General features: G+C 41.2%; 1 protein-coding gene across 3 annotated transcripts in view; it reads left to right on the top strand.

The window, feature by feature from the left end:
• UCHL5 (ubiquitin C-terminal hydrolase L5) overlaps nt 1-20,863 on the top strand; it is a 90,181-nt gene that overhangs the window by 7,202 nt on the left and 62,116 nt on the right. For 2 of the 3 annotated variants that reach the window (XM_075833505.1, XM_075833504.1), the window contains exon 3: nt 2,883-2,988. The exons of the other annotated variant lie outside the window; for it this stretch is intronic. In XM_075833505.1, coding sequence (XP_075689620.1) covers nt 2,883-2,988 — 106 coding nt within the window. The remainder of the gene's footprint in view (nt 1-2,882; nt 2,989-20,863) is intronic. 3 annotated transcript variants of the gene reach the window in all.

The following is a 20,863-nucleotide window of genomic DNA, read 5'->3' as shown; positions in this document are numbered from 1 at the left end:
CCATTTGGTAAACTACACCCCTCAAGGAATTTATCTAGGGGTATAGTTTTGGAAACTAGACACCCTTCAGGAATTCATTGTAGTTTTCATGGGGTGCATTCAAATATTTATTTTTTTCTTTGTTTTAAGCCCATTTTTTCTATTTTTTACAAAGCGTGGTGACTAAAAAACAGCAATTCTGTGTTAATTTTTATTCCTTTTTTTTTTTTTTTCTTTTACAGCGTTCACCATGCTCTATAAATGAATTTCACTTTATTTTGCAGGGCGATACGATTACGGCGATACCATATGTTTATAGTTTTTTTTTTGTCCTACTGTGTTTGCACAATAAAATACTTTATATAAAGAATCATTTACTTTTGGTGTTGCTATGTTCTAAGACCCATAACTTTTTAAATTTTTCCATCTAGAATGCCGTGTGAGGGCTTATTTTTTGTGTAACGAACTGTAGTATAATATATGTACTATGTAGTATAACTAGCAATAGAATTTTTAGGTACATATGACTTTTGGGTCGCTTTTTATTCCTTTTTTGGAAGGTGAAGTGACCAAAAAACCTGATTCTGGTATTTTTTTTTTTTTTTTACGGCTTTCACCATGCGGAGTAAATAACAAAATACTTTTGTAGTTCAGGTTGTTACGGACGCAGTGATACCGATTATGTATATTTTATTTATATTTTTAATAAAAAGAGACTGCTAAGGGAAAAAAAGGATTTCTACTTTTATTACTTTTAAAACTTTTTTTACAAATTAATTTTACTTTGTCCCACTAGGGGACTAGCGTGCAGGAGGCACTGATCGCAATTCTAATACGCTGCACTACATGCATAGCTGGCAGCAAGCATAGTGGATCCTGACTTTGTCAGGACCCACTAGACTTCCGTATATGGCATAGCCAGAGACCATTGTTCGGCCTCCGGATGTCGTAGCACCAATCGCTTTCGAACGTGGCTTCTAAGGGGTTAATCGGCGGGGACACCGCGATCGGTCCCCGCTGTAGGAGCTGTGGCCGGTTATTCCCATGACCAACTATTAGGTCACTGAGCGCAAACGCGACCTAATAGTAGGTCATGGAGCATTAAGGGGTTAGTGTACTGGCATATATCTATAAAATGATAGTACACAGGCAGTTGTTAGGACATGCCTCCGTATGCCCTAACAGGAAATATGGTCAGACAATGGACCGTTCAGGGGAATAACGTTGGAGATGAGCGGTTTCTCTGATCTCTGCCATTAGAGCAGGGCTGCAACTGTGTAATACAGCCATCGCCCCGCTCCTGACCATAAGTGCGCATTCGGTCAGCCTGAGGTGATGCGGCCGGCGCTGCACTAATGAGCGGCGGCGCCGGCGTGTGCCCGCCATGTTCTGTCTTCAGTTCCGGCAATCATTAGTACAGCGCCGGTCGCATCACATCATGCTGAACGCATGCGCGCTTGTCAGGACTCAGGAGAGGGGCAATGGCTGTAGTAACAGAGCGGTCATTCCCCTCCCTGCGCTCTGCTACTGTCCGGACTATAGTGTGTGTGTGAGAGACGCTTCTGCTACTGAAGCGCCTCTCACACACACACTATAGTCTGGACAGCAGTAGCACGGAGGGGAATGACCGCTATGGTTACTGTCCGGTGTATGGTATGTGTGAGGCGCCCCCTCTTCCCCTGTGCACAGTATTCTAACCGGCAGTAGCAGAGCGCACGGAGGGGAATGACAGCTCTGTTACTGTCCGGTGTAGGGTATGTGTGAGAGGCGCTTCAGTAGCAGAAGCGCCTCTCACACACACTAGTCTGGACAGCAGCAGAGCTCATCAAGCGTAGTGCTTTAAAAACAGTTATCAACCTTGCGACTCAGATGCCATAGGACATCTTCAAAGTTCTTGTGGAGTCCATTCCGAAGAGCGGTTTTGGCAGCACGAGAAGAACCTACACAATGAGGCAGGTGGTTTTAATGTTTTGACTGAATGGCGAACATTTTTTGGCGAACATTTTTATCACAATTGCGGAAGAAGGTCAAATGTTTCAGTGCTTTTGAGAGCTCGAGCTCTTGTTGATGCAAAAATTTTTGGTATATACGAACTTTGCACATCTTCATATGTTATTGTTTTTGTGTGTAAGCCTTTGTTTGGATGCAAGTTTTAGGCACAAATGTGAGATATCATCTTATTTGTCACAAAGTTGGACATGTCTGTAAACTTCAGGCTAATACAATGGCAATCATCACTTTGTCTGCTTTCCGAAAGTATGTAGTGTTTGAGAATGCATCTAAGCCATTCGAGAAAGGGGGCAGCTTCCCATAATGCGATCGTGGGGTGCTGATGGTTCTCATGGCAGATTGGGGGCCTAAAGGGTTACAAAAAAAACCCACACACTTTGCAACTTCTACCAATTGTTTTCCAGGCTCTGTCCTCTATTGAACTGCATGAAAAACCTTAAAAGGGTTTGCTATTCTAGCGACCTCTGGGCTTCTCCCCCTGCAGGTGCGGTGTTGGTCATCATACGGTACTGCACCTACTTTTAGAGTAGTGACCCACCTAAGAGGTTGCCGTGAAGCGGCATGCGGGCTTATACAGTTTGATCAAAATGTTTACTTAAACCTCCTGTTCATTTTTTGCTTAGCAGCAATAGATCACCTTAGAAATTTGGATTTATGGACCTTTTATCTTTCTCCTTTTTTTTTTTATTTTTTATTTTTTTGTAATGTCAGCGGTAACTTTCTGAAAGTTGTGCAGACTGAGAACGTGTGCCTTCATGAGCAAATGTACATTTTATTATTTGGATAGTGATGCATTAGAAGATAATTATTGAGAGAAAATGCCAACTGCATTAACGTCTTTCATATTCTATGTAGTTAAATATAACAATAATCTACAATTCTGTGTTTTTCAGGCCTGTGCAAGGTTTAATTTTCCTTTTCAAATGGCAGCCAGGGGAAGAGCCATCAGGATCTGTAGTTCAAGACTCCCGACTGGATACAATATTTTTTGCAAAACAGGTAGATGTTATTTGTGTGTATCAGCTGTTTCTGTATTCCGCTTTGTCAGCCATCGACTATAGTGGTTCTACAACGTGGCCTTTGGAAGCTGCCTAGTGGTATTTAAGATGCACTAAATAGCCAAAATGATGTGAATATCTGATCCATCACAACATGTGTGTTAATAAGGAGTAGGGCCATTTTTTGCGGCTATCCACTCTCCTGGGAAGGCTTTCCACAAGGTTTTTGTGTGTCTGTGGGAATGTGTGCCCATTCAGTCAAAAGAGCATTTGTGAGGTCCGGTACTGATGTTTGAAAAGGGGGTCTGGATCGTAATCTGCATTCCAATATTTGTGCAATGTGGTTGATGTTTGGGCTTTGTGCAGACAACTTTAGTTTCCTTAGACCAATCGTGTCAAACAAAATTGATGGACCCCGTTTTGTACATAGGGACACAGTCGTTCTGGAACAGGAATCTACATTCCTTAAACTGTTGCAATAAGGTTTGAAGCATACAATTGTCTAAAATTTCTTTGTATTCTGTATTCATTAACAATACTCTTCACCTGAAATAGCCAAAACCCTAAAAAAAAAACACTAGACCATTTACCCTTCTCCATCAAATGTAACAGTAAGCACTATGCGTTCTGGTAGGTAACTTTTACCAGGCATCTGCCAAACCTAGATTTATCTATCAGATTTCCATATAGTGAAACATGATGTATTACTCCAGAAAACATGTTTACACTGCTCTAGAGTCCAGTGGCGGCATACCTACACTATTCCAGCTGATGCCTGCCACTGCGCATGGTGATCTTAGGCTTGTGTGTAGCTCCTCGACTATGGAAACCATTTCATGAAGCTCCTGACCACAGTTCATTTTTCGGATGTTACTTCCAGAGGTGGTTTGGGGTTTTGTAGTGAGTGATGTAGCAGATGATAGTCCACTTTTACGAGCCACGTACTTCACCACTAGGCAGGCCCAACTTTGGAAGTTTATGTAGCCTACCGCTTCAAGGCTTAGCTGCTGTTACTCCTTGACTTTTTAACTTCACAATAATAGCACTTACAATTGACCAGGGCAGATCAGAAATGTCACAAACTGACTTGTGGCAAAGATGGCATCCGATGACCATGCCATGTTTAACACCTTCCCGACATTTCTTGTAAGTATATATCATGGCCAGCTAGTGCTTCCCACAATTTATTGTATACTTACGAAAAATGGATGTCTGGCTCAGAAGCTGAGTCCGTGCCGTCAGCCGCAGGTGTTGGCTGTATGTTGCAGCTGACACCCTGCTGTAATGGCGGGGGTTCTGAGCTAGCTCCGTTCCCCGCCATTAACCCCTTAAATGCAGCTGCATTAAGGTGTTTTTAGCCAGTCGGCAACCCTGCGACGCCAATGGCAGCAATGGCAACCGGAGGCCTAACCCTGGCTTCCCGGTCTGCCGAGTACACAAGCCTCCTAGGCCCTGCCCAGAGGAGAGGCCTAAAAGGCTTCCGGTAGTGCTGGTAAGATGGCGCAGGCTCAGAAGCTGAGCCTTCATCAGCGGCAGGTGCCAGCTGTATGTTACAGCTGACACCCTGCTGTAACGGTGGGAGTTCTGAGCTAGCTCCGATCCCTTTAGATGCAGCCATTAAAGGTGATCACTGCATCAAAATGGTTTGGAGCAAATCGGCACACCTGAGACTAGATTGAGGGGGTGCTGATGGCGTAACAATGGCCTCCTGGTCTGCAAATTTTAAAAGCTGATTAGGCCCTGCCCAGAGGCGGAGCCTAATCTACTTGCTGTCTGTGAACTACTGACAGTTCAAATACATTGTACTACATAGGTAGTGCAATGTATTCGAACAGCAATTAAACGTTGGACCTTCAAGTCCCCTAGTCGGACTAAAAAAAAAAGGAAGTTTTAAGTAATAAAATTAAACAATCGCCCTTTTCCCCTTATCAAGTGCTTTATTATTGAAAAAAATAAACCATACATGTTTTGTATCGCCACGTCCGTAAAGGCCTGAACTATAAAAATATTATTGCCGTGCGATGAACGCTGTAAAAAAAACAACAACTAACAAACAACGCCACAATTGATGTTTTGCGGTCACCTTGCCTTCCAAAAATTGGAAATAAAAAGTGATCAAAAAGTCGCATGTATCCAAAAATGGTACCTATAAAAACGATGGCTCATCTCAAACAACAAGCCCTCATACAGCTCAGTCGACTAATTAATTTAAACGTTATTGTTCTCACAACATGGCGACTAGAAATAAAACATTCTTTTTATAAAAGGTAATTTTATTGTGCAAAAAAGTTGTAAAACAAAGTTCTATAAATTTGGAATCGTACTGACCCACAGAATAAAGTTAACATGTCATTTATAACACATGGTGAATGCTGTATAAAAAGAAATATGCCAGAATTGCTGGTTTTTGGTTACATTGCCTTCCATAAAATAGGATAAAAAGTGATCAAAATGTCACATGCTCGTCCTGCAAAAAAACAGCACTCCTACCACTACATCTATGAAAAAAATAAGCTAAGTCTCCAATAAGTCAGGAAAGAAAATATATGCAGCTGTGCAGACCTGAGGAGAACATTTCTTCTGTTTCAAGAGGCGATTTTATCACGGCTCTAAAATTAGGGAACCAGGAAGGGGAGGGCTCAAACATATCTGCTGGAAGCGAGGGTGCCCATATTATACCAGGACAAATGTTCCCAAGAAAATTCCCCAAACTGCAAAGGTGCGGAGTGTGGACCAAAAGGGGAATAAGGAAGGACACCATTTATTAGTGTGACACTGGCCTGTGCATAAAGGATGCTTCACAGTGTAACCAATATCTATGGATTATTTTATTGTTTTTTTACCCCATGATTATATTACCTGATTATGCCCTGTTGTATTCTGCCCAGCTTGCATATGCCCCCACATAAACTGAAATACCAGTAATACTCCAAACAAAACTGTTACCAAGCCAATTCCACGCTCAAAAGCCAAATGGCGCCCTCCATTCTGAGCCCTACACTGTGCACAAACAGCAGTTTACTTCCACATATATGGCATTGCCATACCCGGTAGAACCCTATTAACAATTTTTGGGGTGTCTCTCCAGTGGCACACACTGGGCACAACATGTTTAGCACTGATGTTGCATATCTAGGGAAAAATTGCAATTTTTACTTTGCACCATCTGCAGCGCAATCATTTATGGAAAAAACGTGGGGTAAAAATTGCTACTCGACATCTTAATAAATGCCTTGAGTGGTATAGTTTCTAAAATGGGGTCACTTTACAGGGGTTACTTTTATAACTTCACATCAGAGCCTCTGCAATTGTGAACCAATACTTTGTAAATCGCCAAATAAGGCCCCAATTTCACATGGTACTCTCTCACTCCTGAGCCCTGTTATAAGTCCAGGCTAAAGATTAGGGCCACATGTTAGGGTGTTTCTAAATCCCAGAATCAAAGTGTAATTAGAGAGCTGTCTTTTCATGGTGGCACAAGCTGGGCACCGTATATTGGACACTGAAATGGCATATCCATGGAAAAATTTACATTTTCTCTAACATCGAGTGCACACTCATTTCTGGAAAACACCTGTAGGGTTAGTGTGCTCACTACACCCCTAAGTAAATACCTTGAGGGTTGTAGTTTCCGTGCGGTCCCTTCTGGTGGGTTTTCACTGTTTTGGTCCCACGGGGACTTTGCAAATGCGACATGATTCCCAGAGACCAATGCAGCAAAATCTGCACTCCACAAGCCAAATGGCGCTCCTTCCCTTCTGAGCCCTGCCGTGTGCCCAAACTGCAGTTTATGAGCACATATGGGGTATTACCATACTCGGGAGAAATTGCTTTACAAATGTTGGGGTTCTTTTTCTCCTTTTATTTATTGAGTGTAATTCTTTTTTTTTAGCTAAAGTTCCATGTTATTGAATTTTTATTTTCACTGCTTAATTCTAATAAAATCTATGAAACACCTGTGGGGTCAAAAATGCTCACTACACCCCTAGATGAATCCTCAAGGGGTGTAGTTTCCCAAATGGAGTCACTTTTGGGGAGTTTCCACTGTATTGGTACCTTTAGGGGTTTTGCAATAGCATCATGGTGCCAAGAAACCAATCCAGCAAAATCTGTGCTCCAAAAGCCTTGCCATGTGCGCAAACCACATATGGGGTATTTCCGTACACTGGAGAAGTTGCTTTGCAAATGTTGGGGGCTTTTTCTCCTTTATTCCTTGTGGGATTTATTTTATTTTTATAGCTGAAACGACATCTTTAGAAAAAATTCAAATTTTTAATTTTCTCGTCCAAATTCTAATAAAATCTATGAAACGCCTGTGAGGTCAAAATGCTCACTACATCCCTAGATCAATTCCTTGTGGGTGTAGTTTCCAAAATGGCGTGTTTATTTTTTTTGGAGTTTTTCCTTTGTTTTGGCATCACAAGACCTCTTCAAACCTGACATGGTGCCTAAAATATAATTAATAAAAATAAGGCCCCAAAATCCTCTAGGTGCTCCTTTGCTTCTGAGGCCTGTGCTTCAGTCCATTACCACACTAGGACCACTTGTGGGATTTTTCTAAAAACTGCAGAATCTGGGCAATAAATATTGATTTGTGTTTCTATGGTAAAATCTTCTGTGTAACAGAAAAAAAAATGAATTTCTGCCAAAAAAATGGAATTTGTAAATATCACCTCCACTTTGCTTTAACCCCTTCCCACACCTTGACGTAACTGCACGTCGATGTGTGCAGTAACTTCGTGCACCTCGACGTGCAGTTACGTCAGTGCTTTGACAGTTAACCGCTGCGCTGCGGTTAACTGTGCAGGGTGTCTGCCCTACATTCCCTGTTGCCGATCAGCGGCCCATCACCGCTGATTTCGGCAGTTAACCCCTTAATTGCGGCGTTCGATTTTGATTGCCACATTTAAGTTGTTTAGCACAGATCGGCAGCCCCCACGTGAAATCACGGGGGCTGGCGGATGGTACCCATGGCAACCGGACGTCAGACAATCTCTTACATTACGTAGGTAGTGTAATGTGTTCCAGCAGCGATCAGAGCTGCAAGTCTAAGTGTCCCCTAGTGGGACAAGTGAAAAAAGTAAAAAAAAAAAGAATAAAAATGTTTTAAAAAAAGTGTAAAAATAAATATTATAAGTGACATAAACAAGAACTGCTTTTTTTTCCTATAGTAAGTCGTTTATTATAGGAAAAAAATTAACACGTATAAAAAAGTACACATATTTCGTATCACCGCGTTCGTAACGACCCCAACTATAAAACTATAATATTTTTCCCGCACGGTGAACACCGCAAATAAAATAAACTAAAAACAATGCCAGAATCACTATTTTTTTGGTCACCACCTCTCCCAAAATATACGATAAAAAGTGATCAAAAAGTCGCATGTACGCCAAAATAGTTCCAATACAAACAACAAGCCCTTAAACAGCTTTTTTGACTGAAAAATAAAAAAGTTATGGCTCTCAGAATATAATGACACACACAATAATTTATTTTATAAATGAGTTATTTTACTGCGCAAACACTGCAAAATGTAAAAAAAAAACTATATATATGGTATCGCCGTAATCGTACCAACCCGCAGAATAAAATATAATGGTCATTTATAGCACAGGGTGAACGCTGTCAAAAATAAATAAAAATCATTGTCAGAATTGATGGTTTTTGGTCACCTGGCTTGCCGAAAAATGAAATAAAAAGTGATCAAAAAAAATCACATGTACCCCAAAATGATACCAATGAAAATTAGATTGTCCTGCAACAAATAAGCCCTCACGCAGCTCCGGTGGTGAAAAAAATAAACAAAGTTCCGGCTCCCAGATTATGGCAATGCTAAATTTGCAGTGTTCCAAAAGCGGATAGGATCGGGCGCAATTTATAAGTGCGACACTGGCCACACATCTGCGGATTATTATTTATTTACACCATTATTATACCCTCTTATTATGCCCTGATGTACCCCGCACAGATTACATATGTATAGTCATGCCTAGAAAAACGTTAAAAGTAGTTTTATTTGTGTAGTATTAAAAATAGGGCACTAAATGCCAAAAGTACTGAGTGTAGGCGTAGGCACACAGATCCACGGTCCCTGATAAATGTCAGGAAACAGGTGATATTGAAAAACCTTTCAATCGATATGACACAAGACAGGGGTAGCAGTAGTGCTCCTCAACCACTTGCCATAGCGATGCAAAGGTAAACAAGCCTCCTTGGAATGTCCTGTATGCACATAGAAACAGACGTGCCACACTCTGGACATGCACAGGGGACCTAAGCAAATGTAGATGTGGTCTGGTTACCACAGTAAAGCAACGTCCCAACGCGTTTCTGCAGCCCTGTAACTACAGGGCAGCGTCCTCAGGGGTTAAATTTGCTTATTATTAACCCCTTCCCGCACCTTGGCGTAAATGCACGTCCAGGTGAGCAGTAACTTCGCGCACCTGGGCATGCAGTTACGTCCGCGCTTTAACAGTTAACCGCCGCGCGGCGCTACACCGCAGCGGCGGTTAACTGTGCAGGGTGTCATCCCTGCTCTCCCCATTGCCGATCAGCGGCCTGTTGCTGCTGAAATCGGCAATTAACCCCTTCGATGCGGTGGTCGATTGCGATCACCACATCGAAGAGGTTTACATCGGATCGGCAGCCCCCCACATGTATTTGCGGGGGCTGGCGATCCTTATCATGGCAACCAGAGGCCAGACAATGACCTCCGGGTTGCCATGTACGGAAGCCTCGGAGGATCAGCCTCCGGCCGGTCCTCCGATGCTTCCTGTCAGTGTGACAGTTACGTCACAATGACAGTTAGAACACATTACACTACGTGTGTAGTGTAATGTGTTCTAGCAGCGATCAGAGCTGCAAGTCTAAGTGTCCCTTAGTGGGACAAGTAAAAAAAAGTAAAAAAAAGATAATAAAAATGTTTTTAAAAAGTGTAAAAATAAAAGTTAGAAGTGACATAAACAAAGAATGCTTTTTTTCCTATAATAAGTCTTTTATTATAGGAAAAAAATTAACACGTTAAAAAAAGTACACATATTTGGTATCGCCGCGTTCGTAACGACCCCAACTATAAAACTGTAATATTATTTTTCCCGCACGGTGAACACCGCGAAAAAAATAAACGAAGAACAGTGCCCGAATCACAATTTTTTGGGTTACCAACCCTCCCAAAATATACAATAAAAAGTGATCAAAAAGTCGCATGTACGCCAAAATGGTACCAATACAAACTACATCCCGTCCCGCAAAAAACAAGCCCTTACACTGCTTTTTTGACTGAAAAATAAAAACGTTATGGCTCTCAGAATATGGTGACACAAAAATTTATTTATTTTATAAATAAGTGATTTTATTGCACAAACGCTGCAAAACATAAAAAAATTATATACATATGGTATCGCTGTAATCGTATCGACCCGCAGAATAAAGTATAATGGTCATTTATAGCCCAGGGTGAAGGCCATAAAAAAACCGAATAAAAAACATTGTCAGAATTGATGGTTTTTGGTCATCTTGCTTGCCAAAAAATGGAATGAAACGTGATCAAAAAAATTTCTGGTACCCCAAAATGGTACCAATGAAAACTACAGATTGTCCCGCAAAGAATAAACACTCACACAGCTCCGGTAGAGAAATAATAAAACCGTTCTGGCTCTCAGAATATGGCGATGCAAAATGTGCAGTGTGTCCAAAAGCGGATAAGATCGGACGCCATTTATCAGTGCGACACCGGCCACATATCTGCAGATTATTATTTATTTACTGCATTATTATACCCTCTTATTATACCCTGATGTACCCCGCACAGATAACATATGCCCACATTATAAACTGAAACACCAGTAAAACCCCAAACAGAACAACTACCAAGCTACATCTGCGCCCCAAAAGCCAAATGGTGTCCCTCCCTTCTGAGCCCTGCAGCGTGCCTAAACACCAGTTTACGTCCATAGATATGGCATCCCCATACCCGGGAGAACCCGGTTAATATTTTATGAGGTATTTGTCTTCAGTGGCACAAACTGGGCATAACATAAAGTGCACTAAAATGGCATATGAGTGGAAAATTGTAATTTTCACTCCGCACCATGCGCTGCGCATTAACCCCTTCGCGCACCACAACATAGCATGTCTTAGTGTGGGGGGTGATGTATGGAGCGTCTCACGTGAAAAATAAAGAATTTAAAACTGCAAAATCGCTGTTTTTTTGGTCACCTTGGCTCTACCTAAAAATGTAATAAAAAGTGCTCAAAAAGTTGTATGTACCAATAAAAACTAACGCTCGTCCCTCAATAAATAAGCCCTCACACCGCTCTATTGACTGAAAAATAAAAAAGTTGTGGCTCTTGGAACGCGGGGAGTAAAAAACTAAAGAGGAAAAGAAAAAAATGGATCAGTCCAGAAAGGGTTAATTACTTTCTAATGAAAAACCATTTATGACCACACGTGGGGTATTGCCGTACTCGGGAGAAATTGCTTTACAAATGTTGGGCAGCTTTTTCCTACTTTATCCTTTGTGAAATTTAAAAAAATGCAAAATTTTAGTGGAAGAAATGTCGATATTCATTTTCACGGCCTAATTCTAATAAATCCTGCAAAAGACTTGTGGGGTCTAAATGCCCACTATATCCCTAGATAGATTCTTTAAGTGGTGTAATTTCTACTTTTGGGGGGTTTCCACTGTTTTGGCCTCTCAGGGGCTTTGCAAATGCGACATGGCACCCAAAAACCATTTCAGCTAAATTTGAGCTCCAAAAGCCAAATAGCGCTCCTTCCCTTCTAAGCCTTGCTGTGGGTCCAAACAGCAGTTTATTACCACATATGGCATATTTCCGTAATCGGGAGAAATTGTTTTACAAATGTTGGGGTGCTTTTTCTCCTTTATTCCTTGTAAAAATTAAAAATGGCTACCTTTTTTCAGAAAAAAAGTAGATTTTTACTTTTACAGAATAATTCCAATGAATTCAGCAAAACAACCGTGGGGTCAAAATGCTAACTTTATCCCTAGAAAAATTCCTTGATGAGTTTAGTTTCCAAAATGGGGTCACTTTCCAGGGCTTTCCACTATTTTGTTCCCTCCAGTGCATTTCAAACGCGACATGGCACTGAAAACTATTCCAGCAAAATCAGAATTTCAAAATCCAAATGGTGCTCCTTCCCTTCTGAGTCCTGTTGTGGGTCCAAACAGCAGTTTATTACCACATATGGGGTATTGCTATAATCAGGAGAAATTGATTTACATATGTTGGGGTGTTTTTTCTCTTTTATTCCTTGAAAAATTAAAAATGTCTAAGTTTTTTCAGAAAAAAAGTAGATTTTCATCTTCACAAACTAATTCAAATAAATTTAGCAAAAAAACTGTGGGTTCAAAATGCTAACTATACCCCTAGATAAAGGGGTGTAGTTTCCAAAATGAGGTCACTTTTGGGGGTCTTTATTGTTTTGGCCCCACAAGACCTCTTCAAACCTGACATGGTACCTAAAATATATGCTAAAAAAAAGGAGGCCCCAAAATCTACTAGGTGCTCCTTTGCTTCTGAGGCCTGTGTTTCAGTCCATTACCACACTAGGGCCACGTGGGGTATTTCTAAAAACTGCAGAATCTGGGCAATAAATAATAAGTTACATTTCTCGGGTAAAACCTTCTGTGGTATAGAAAAAAATGTATTACAAATGAATTTTGTAAAAAAAAAAATGAAATTTGTAACTTTCACCTCTACTTTGCTTTAATTCCTGTGAAACGCCTAAAGGGTTAATACACTTTCTGAATGCTGTTTTGAATACTTTGAGGGGTGCAGTTTTCAAAATGGGGTGATTTATGGGGACTTTCTAATATAGAAGGCCCTCAAAGCCACTTCAGAACTGAACTGGTCCTTGTAAAAATCGCCTTTTGAAATTTTCTTGAAAATATGAGATATCGCTGCTAAAGTTCTAAGTCTTGTAACGTCCTAGAAAAATAAAAGACTGTTCAAAAAACGATGCCAAACTAAAGTAGACATATGGGTGATGTTAATTAGTAACTATTTTGTGTGGTATTACTATCGGTTTTACAAGCAGATACATTTAAATTTAGAAAAATGCTAATTTTTGCAAATTTTCTCCAAATCTTGGTGTTTTTTACAAATAAATATTGAATTTATCAACCAAATTTTTTCACTAACATAAAGTACAATATGTCACGAGAAAACAGTCTCCGAATCGCTTGGATAGGTAAAAGCATTCCGGAGTTATTACCACATAAAGTGACACATGTCAGATTTGAAAAATCGGCTTCGTCCTGAAGGCCAAAACAGGCTCAGTCCTGAAGGGGTTAATGAACTGCCAAACAGCACATTTTCTGCTGTTTGTTTTGTATTCTCCGGGGTGTACCCAGACACTGATAGATGGTCCCCTGTGCATGTCCAGAGTGTGGCACGTCTGTTTCTATGTGCATACAGGACATTTCAAGGAGGCTTGTTTACCTTTGCATCGCTATGGCAAGTGGTTGAGGAGCACTACTGCTACCCCTGTCTTGTCATATCGATTTGAAAGGTTTTCAATATCACCTGTTTCCTGACATTTATCAGGGACCGTGGATCTGTGTGCCTACGCCTACACTCAGTACTTTTGGCATTTAGTTCCCTATTTTTAATACTATACAAATAAAACTACTTTTAACGTTTTTCTAGGCAGGACTATACATTTATTAATTAATGTTTACTATTTACACTGAATTTTTGGAATTTAACAGATTACATATGCCCCCACATTATAAACTGAAATACCAGCAAAACGCCAGAGCTACTACCAAGCAAAATCTGCGCTCCAAAAGCCAAATGCCGCTCCCTCCCTTCTGAGCCCTACAGTTTGCCCAAACAGCCGTTTACGTCCACAGATATGGCATCGCCATACTCGGGAGAACCCGGTTAATATTTTATGAGGTATTTGTGGCACAAACTGGGCACAACATATAGTGCACTAAAATGGCACATCAGTGGAAAATTGTAATTTTCACTCTGCACCATCCGCTGCGCATTAAACCCTTCGCGCACTATGTCTTAATAGCATGTCGTGGTGTGGGGTGGTGATGTATGGTGCATCTCACTCACTGAGCCCGTGCCATACACTGCGGGTGTCAGCTGTGTATTACAGCTGATACACGGGACAAACGGCGATCGCACGGTTACAGGAGCCTGTAAAAATCACAATATACCGCAACACATTAGTATTGTAGTGTATTCTACCAGTGATCGAACGATTGCTGGTTCAAGTCTCCTAGGGGGACTAATAAAATGTGTAAAAACAAAAGTAAATAGTTATTATTCGTGGAAAAAATGAAATAAATATTTAAAGTCCAAAAATAAACCCTGTTCACATTTTTCTCTAAAGTAATGTAAAAAAAAATACTCAAAATTGGTATCACTGCGTCCGTAAAAGTCCAAACTATTACAATATACCATTATTGAACTCGCACGGTGAACGCCGTGAAAAATAAAGAATTTTAAACGGAAATATCGCTGTTTTTTGGTCACCTTGGCTCTACCAAAAAATTTAATAAAAAGTGCTCAAAAGGTCGTATGTACCAATAAAAACTACAGCTCGTCCCGCAAAAAATAAGCCTTCACACCGCTCTTTTGACGGATAAATAAGAAAGTTGTGGCTCTCGGAAAGCGGGGAGGAAAAACGAAAAAGAATAAGCAAAACATGGATCAGTTCGGAACGGGTTAATTACTTTCTAATGAAAAAACATTTATGACCACATGTGGGGTATAGCGTACTCGGGAGAAATTGCTTTAGAAATGTTGGGGTGCTTTTTTCTCCTTTTTCTCCTTTTGTGAAATAGAAAAAATTAAACTTTTCAGTGGAAATAATTTTGATATTAATTTTCACGGCCTAATTCTAATAAATTCTGCAAAAGACGTGTGGGGTCTAAATGTCTGTGCGCAATAGAAATAAATGGTTCCGTAATTATGGATGAATTCTATGGTCGTGTGCATGGGGCCTTAGAAGGGAGTGAAAAGTATCAAGGATTTGTTTAGTATTATTAACAGGTTCCCGACCGCTGGCCGTATAGACTATTTACGGCGGCACTTCAGAGACTGTGCACGCGCGATCGCGTGCACACAGCTCTATGCCCTGGCTGTTGCTAACAGCCATGGGCACTGGGCAGAATGTCAGGGGCCAATCTTTTGGCCCCTGAACATGTGATCGCTGTGACAACCAATCACAGCGATCACATGCATTTCTGCATATAAAACAGTGTGCACGCGATCGCGTGCACACAGCCCTGTGCCCACGCTGTTACCAACAGCTCTGGGCACGGGGCAGAGTATCAGGGACCAATCTGATGGTCCCTAAACATGTGGTCGCTGTGAAAACCTATCACAGCGACCACATTTGTTTTATTTTTACTTTTCTGGCAGTAAATCTCCTGCCTCTTTTCTTCTCCTCAAACATTGTTTCAGTTTGAGGAGAAGAAGAGACTAGGGAGAATTGCTGCCAGAAGATTACAGTGAAAAAAAATACAGTTACACTCTCTGTATAGATATCTATCTATCTATCCATCTATCTATCTATCCATCTATCTATCTATCCATCTATCTTTTTTTTCTATCTATCTACCTTTCTTTTATTCTATTAGTATAGGCAGGTAGGGAGTATATATATATATATATATATATATATATATATATTAATATATATAGTGGTTTATTTTTTTTGTTAGCGGTAGTGTAGATATATATAGCAGTTAGTTTGTGTGTTTTAGAAAAAAATAAAAATAAATGTGTTTAGTTAGTGTTAGTTACGTTATGGCGAGGAAGTTGTTTAGCGCCAAGGAGGCATACGCCATGCTGTGGTCTGAGTCGGAGACCGCATCAGAGATGGTGTCCGAGATGGAACCTGTTTTAGGTAGTGACGATGACCGCGTCACTTCAGGTTCATCTTCAGGGGATGTTGTCCCTGATGCAGTTGAAACTGCAGAACATGAAAGCGCAGGGCCAAGTAGCGCTGTAGCACTGGACAGCCTGGTCCCTCCAGTCCAGGCTCTTGTATGGGCACCTGCCCCATCTTTTGGGCCTAGAATCCACGGATTTACTGCCACTCCTGGCATAACCGTGGACAATACAAATTTTGTCCAAATGGATTACATCCATTTATTTATAACGGACGACATCCTAAATCAGATTGTCCACGAAACAAATTTATATGCCACTCAATATATAAGGCAGAAACCTTCATCCACCCATGCCAGAGATTGGACGCCCACCAATTTGCAGGAATGAAAAAAAAATTTGGGGCTCACCCTAAATATGGGTATTGTCAAAAAGCCCTCCATTAGGTCTTACTGGTCAACAATACCCGCCAAAGCCACCCCAGTATATTCTGCAGTAATGCCCAGGTCTCGTTATGAGACAATAATGAGGTTCCTCCACTTCAATGACAACGCACAGGCCCCCCCAAGTACCGATGCAAACCGGGATCGGTTATTCAAAATAAGACCGCTAATAAATTCCCTGAATAATTTATTTCTGCAACTCTACACCCCTGAGCAGAATGTAAGTGTGGACGAATCCCTCCTCAACTTTCATGGCAGACTTAGCTTTCGCCAATATCTACCTTCAAAAAGGGCAAGATATGGCGTTAAGCTCTACAAATTGTGTGAAAGCGGGTCAGGATATACCACCGCCTTCAGGATTTATGAAGGGCGGGACCGCACAATAAATGTTCCTGGATGCCCCCCTGATCTTTCCACCAGCAGTAAGATCGTGTGGGAGATCATGCAGCCTCTGCTTCACAAGGGGTACCACCTCTACTGTGATAATTTTTATTCCAGTGTGCCCCTGTTTAGGCATTTGCATGCTGCAAGGACTGGGGCATGTGGTACCATGCGCAAAAACAGAATTGGTTTTCCACAGCAATTAGTGGGGAAGCGCATGGTAAAGGGGGACTCCTGTTAATATGCATCTGAAGAATTGCTGGCGGTCAAGTACAGGGATCGCAAAGATGTGTATGTGCTAAGCACGATTCATACCGCAGGAACAGTGGCAGTGAGGGAAAGGGGGGCAACATCGGACAAGCACAAACCAGTGAGCGTGTCCGAATATAACAAGTACATGGGGGGGGGGGTGAATTTAAGCGACCAGGTTTTACAGCCCTATTTAGTAAAACGCAAAACTAAAACCTGGTACAAAAAAGTGGCCATTTATTTGTTACAGGTGGCCATCCACAACTCATTTGTGCTCTACAAAAAAAACAGGGGCAGAGACACATACCTGGATTTCCAGGAAAAAATTATTGAAGGCCTCATTTTTGATGTTCAGGACACCCGAGAATGCCCCCAGTCTGAGGATGTCACGCGACTGACTGAAAGACACTTCATCAGTCGGATTCCCCCAACACCAACCAGAAACAACCCCCAGAAAAAGTGCCGCGTCTGCAGAAAAGATGGGCACCGCAAAGATTCCCGATATTTCTGTCCCTCATGTCCCTCACAACCAGGCCTGTGCATTGAGCCATGTTTTAAAAAATACCACACTGTTCTGCATTATTAGATTTTAGTTAATTCGTTGAAAATATATTTGCCCTACATTACATTTTGATTTTTCCCCTGATTTTACTCCAAGGGTGAGGGAGGGAATGGGTGGGTGGGGGGTGGATGTCATGTTTGCATATTCTCTAAAGTTCATCTGCTGGAGAGCTCCATTTGCATAAACCTGCAATTTCTTATTTTAGAAAACCCCAAAAAATAAATTCCCATTATACCCCTAGATGAATATTTTGGGATTTCTGCTTCAAGAGCAGATATTTTGGAAGTGTTATAGAAACTCTGAGTTTTGTAAAACCAGCTTTGAAAAAAAGCGATTTGTGAAATAAGCTTCTTCTATCGTCCGCCCTCCTACATCTCTATGTGATAAATAAGGCACACATATTTGGTATCCCCATGCACAGGATAAGTGGCAGAATGTGAAAGGAGATTAATTTTGGCCGTGGTCTATGCCGTGTGTGAAAAATGCTGGTATAAACTGACGCATTTGCTAAAAAATTGCTAATTTTATTTTGATCCATCTTATTCAAGAAACTTTCAGAAGAAAACTGGACTGTCTAAAAATATGATAAACCCCTTGAAGGAAACCTTGTGGGGTCTACTTGTGTGAATGAAGTAATTTATGGGGTGATTCTAATCTTTCAGCAGCATTAGGCCCCCCAGAAAACAGTATGCAGCTATAAAATCAAATGTAAAATTCCTGGACCGAAAAGGCCAAAAAGCCTCCTTTTATGCCAAGCCCTGGTACATGCCCGCACAGTGAATAAGGCACACATATTTGGTATCCCCATGCACGGGAGAAGTGGAGGAATGTGAAAAGAGATTAATTTTGTCCGTGGTCCATACCGTGTGAAAAATACTAGCATAAACTGACGCAATTGCTAAATTCTTGCATTTTTTTCCAATTTTGCCCACTTTAGAGAAAAAAATTAAAATGATATATACTGACAAATGCCACTAAAACAAAGCCCTATCTGTCCTTTAAAAAGAGTGTAAAATTCAAAGATGAACTTTATTCACCTGCTGAGTTATAGTCATCTAAAGAAGCGCATAGCAAAATTGTCAAATTTGCTCTGGTCATTTAGCTGTAAAACAGCCTGGTCCTTAACCGGTTAAATAGTCAGGAGATGAGAAGTGAAATGGGCTTCTTTGGCTCAGTGAAGGGCAGAGTTGTAAGTTTTCAGCATAAATTGTAATGCAGGAAATCTGCTGACAGCTGCAATGTTCTCCACAGACGTTCAGCACACTTCGAGCACCGCTGAAGAAAGCGTGATTGAGGTGTGTGCCAAGGTTGTCGCCATCTATGTGGAGAGGTTTGGAGTGTATGGGGGGCTTCTTCATCCAAGCCATTTTTGAAAGTTTAATTGTAATGTTTGGTAGTCAGATTGGGACAAAAAGGGGAAGAGAGAGGGGACAATGAGGACTGTAGACAGTCTGAGTTGCAGAGTGTTGATGGCATGAAGATTTCTGTATGTCTGATGGGTAGGCATGTCCTGAGAAGGCCAAGAATTTTTTATATTAACCCCTTCCCGCTATTGGGCGTAACTGTACGTCCGAAAACCAAGTGACTTCCCGCAGACGGGCGTACAGTTATGCCCTGCAGATAAAGCGAGCACAGGACCTGTTATACACAGCTGACATGCCGCTGCAATGGCTGCGATGGCTGTTACCGCCGATCGCAGCCATTTAACCCCTTCAATGCGGCTGTCAATGACGTCCGCCGCATTGAAGTGGTTGACAGAGTGGTTGACAGAGGGAGGGAGCGATTGTTGCTATGGCAACCAGGAAGCCGTTACTAGGCTTCCTGGTTGCCAAGGTACGGTAGCCTATTAGGTCCTGCCCGAGGCAGAACCTAATACGCTAACTGTCAAATGAAGAATGACAGTTGCGATGCACTGCACTACATAAGTAGTGCAGTGCATCGTACCGGGGATCAGAAGACCAGATCTTCATGTCCCCAGGTCAGTGTAAAAGAAAAAGTAAAAAATAAAAAAAAAAATGTGAGAGAAAAATAAATAAATAATAAAAACAACACTTGCCCTGTTTCCCTGATCAACTCCTTTTATTATTAGAAAAAATATGAAAAAAAAACTATACATAATCGGTATCGCCGCGTTCGGAACGGCCTGATCTATAAAAATATCACATTATTTTTACCGCATGGTGAACTTTTAATAAAAAACAATGACAGCATTTTATTTTTAGGTCATCTTGTCTAAAAAAAAATGTAATAAAAAGTTGCAAGTAACGCAAAATGGTACCAATAGAAACTACAGTTCGTCACGCATAAAACAAGCCGTCCCGCAGCGATATCAACTAAAAATAAAGTTATGGCTGACAGAAAATGGCAACACTAAAACATGATTTTTTTTAGAAAAGAGTATTTTTGTTGTGGGAACGCAGTGAAATGTAAAAAATAAATAAATTTGGTGTCGCTGTAATCGTATCGCCCCGCAGAATAAAGTTAACATGTTGTTTATACTGCACGGTGAACACTGTAAAAAAACAAAACAAAAAAGAAACGTGCTGGAATCGCTGTTTTTTGGTTTCCTCATCTCCTAACAAAATGGAATAAATAGTGATAAAAAAAATCGCATGTCCCTCAAAATAGAACCAATTAAAATTACAGCTCGTTCCACAAAAAACGTACCCTCACACAGCTCCGTCAACGGAAAAATAACACGTTATGACTCTCAAAACGCAATGATGCAAAATGATTCTAAATGACGGCCCAGACTCATTTTTAGGTCCAGTAGAATTTCACTAAATATCCCACATCGTCATTTGCTGGACCCCACGGGTGGACACTGTAGATGCAGCGGAGATGAGGAAACTTTAGGGCCTTGTGCTGCTTATAGGGCTAGTGAAGAAGTCAAATATAAGGCAATACTGGAGCGCAGATATTTTGTATAATACCCAATAAACCCGGCCTGTGTATAAAGGATTGGTTCAAAGCGTACCACACCAATCCATGAATTATTCATTCACCCCATTATTACATCATCCTATTATGCCCTGATGCACTCCGCCCAGCTTACATATACCCTGATGTACTCCGCCCAGCTTACATATACCCTGATGTACTCCGCCCAGCTTACATATACCCTGATGTACTCCGCCCAGCTTACATATACCCTGATGTACTCCGCCCAGCTTACATATACCCTGATGTACTCCGCCCAGCTTACATATACCCTGATGTACTCCGCCCAGCTTACATATACCCTGATGTACTCCGCCCAGCTTACATATACCCTGATGTACTCCGCCCAGCTTACATATACCCTCTTGCACTCCGTCCAGTTTACATATAGCCTGATGTACTCCGCACATATTACATATACCC

The sequence above is a fragment of the Rhinoderma darwinii genome, chromosome 7 (genome assembly GCF_050947455.1).
Source record: "Rhinoderma darwinii isolate aRhiDar2 chromosome 7, aRhiDar2.hap1, whole genome shotgun sequence".
In the NCBI taxonomy this organism is placed as follows: domain Eukaryota; kingdom Metazoa; phylum Chordata; class Amphibia; order Anura; family Rhinodermatidae; genus Rhinoderma; species Rhinoderma darwinii.
This window is presented reverse-complemented; position numbering and strand designations above follow the sequence as displayed.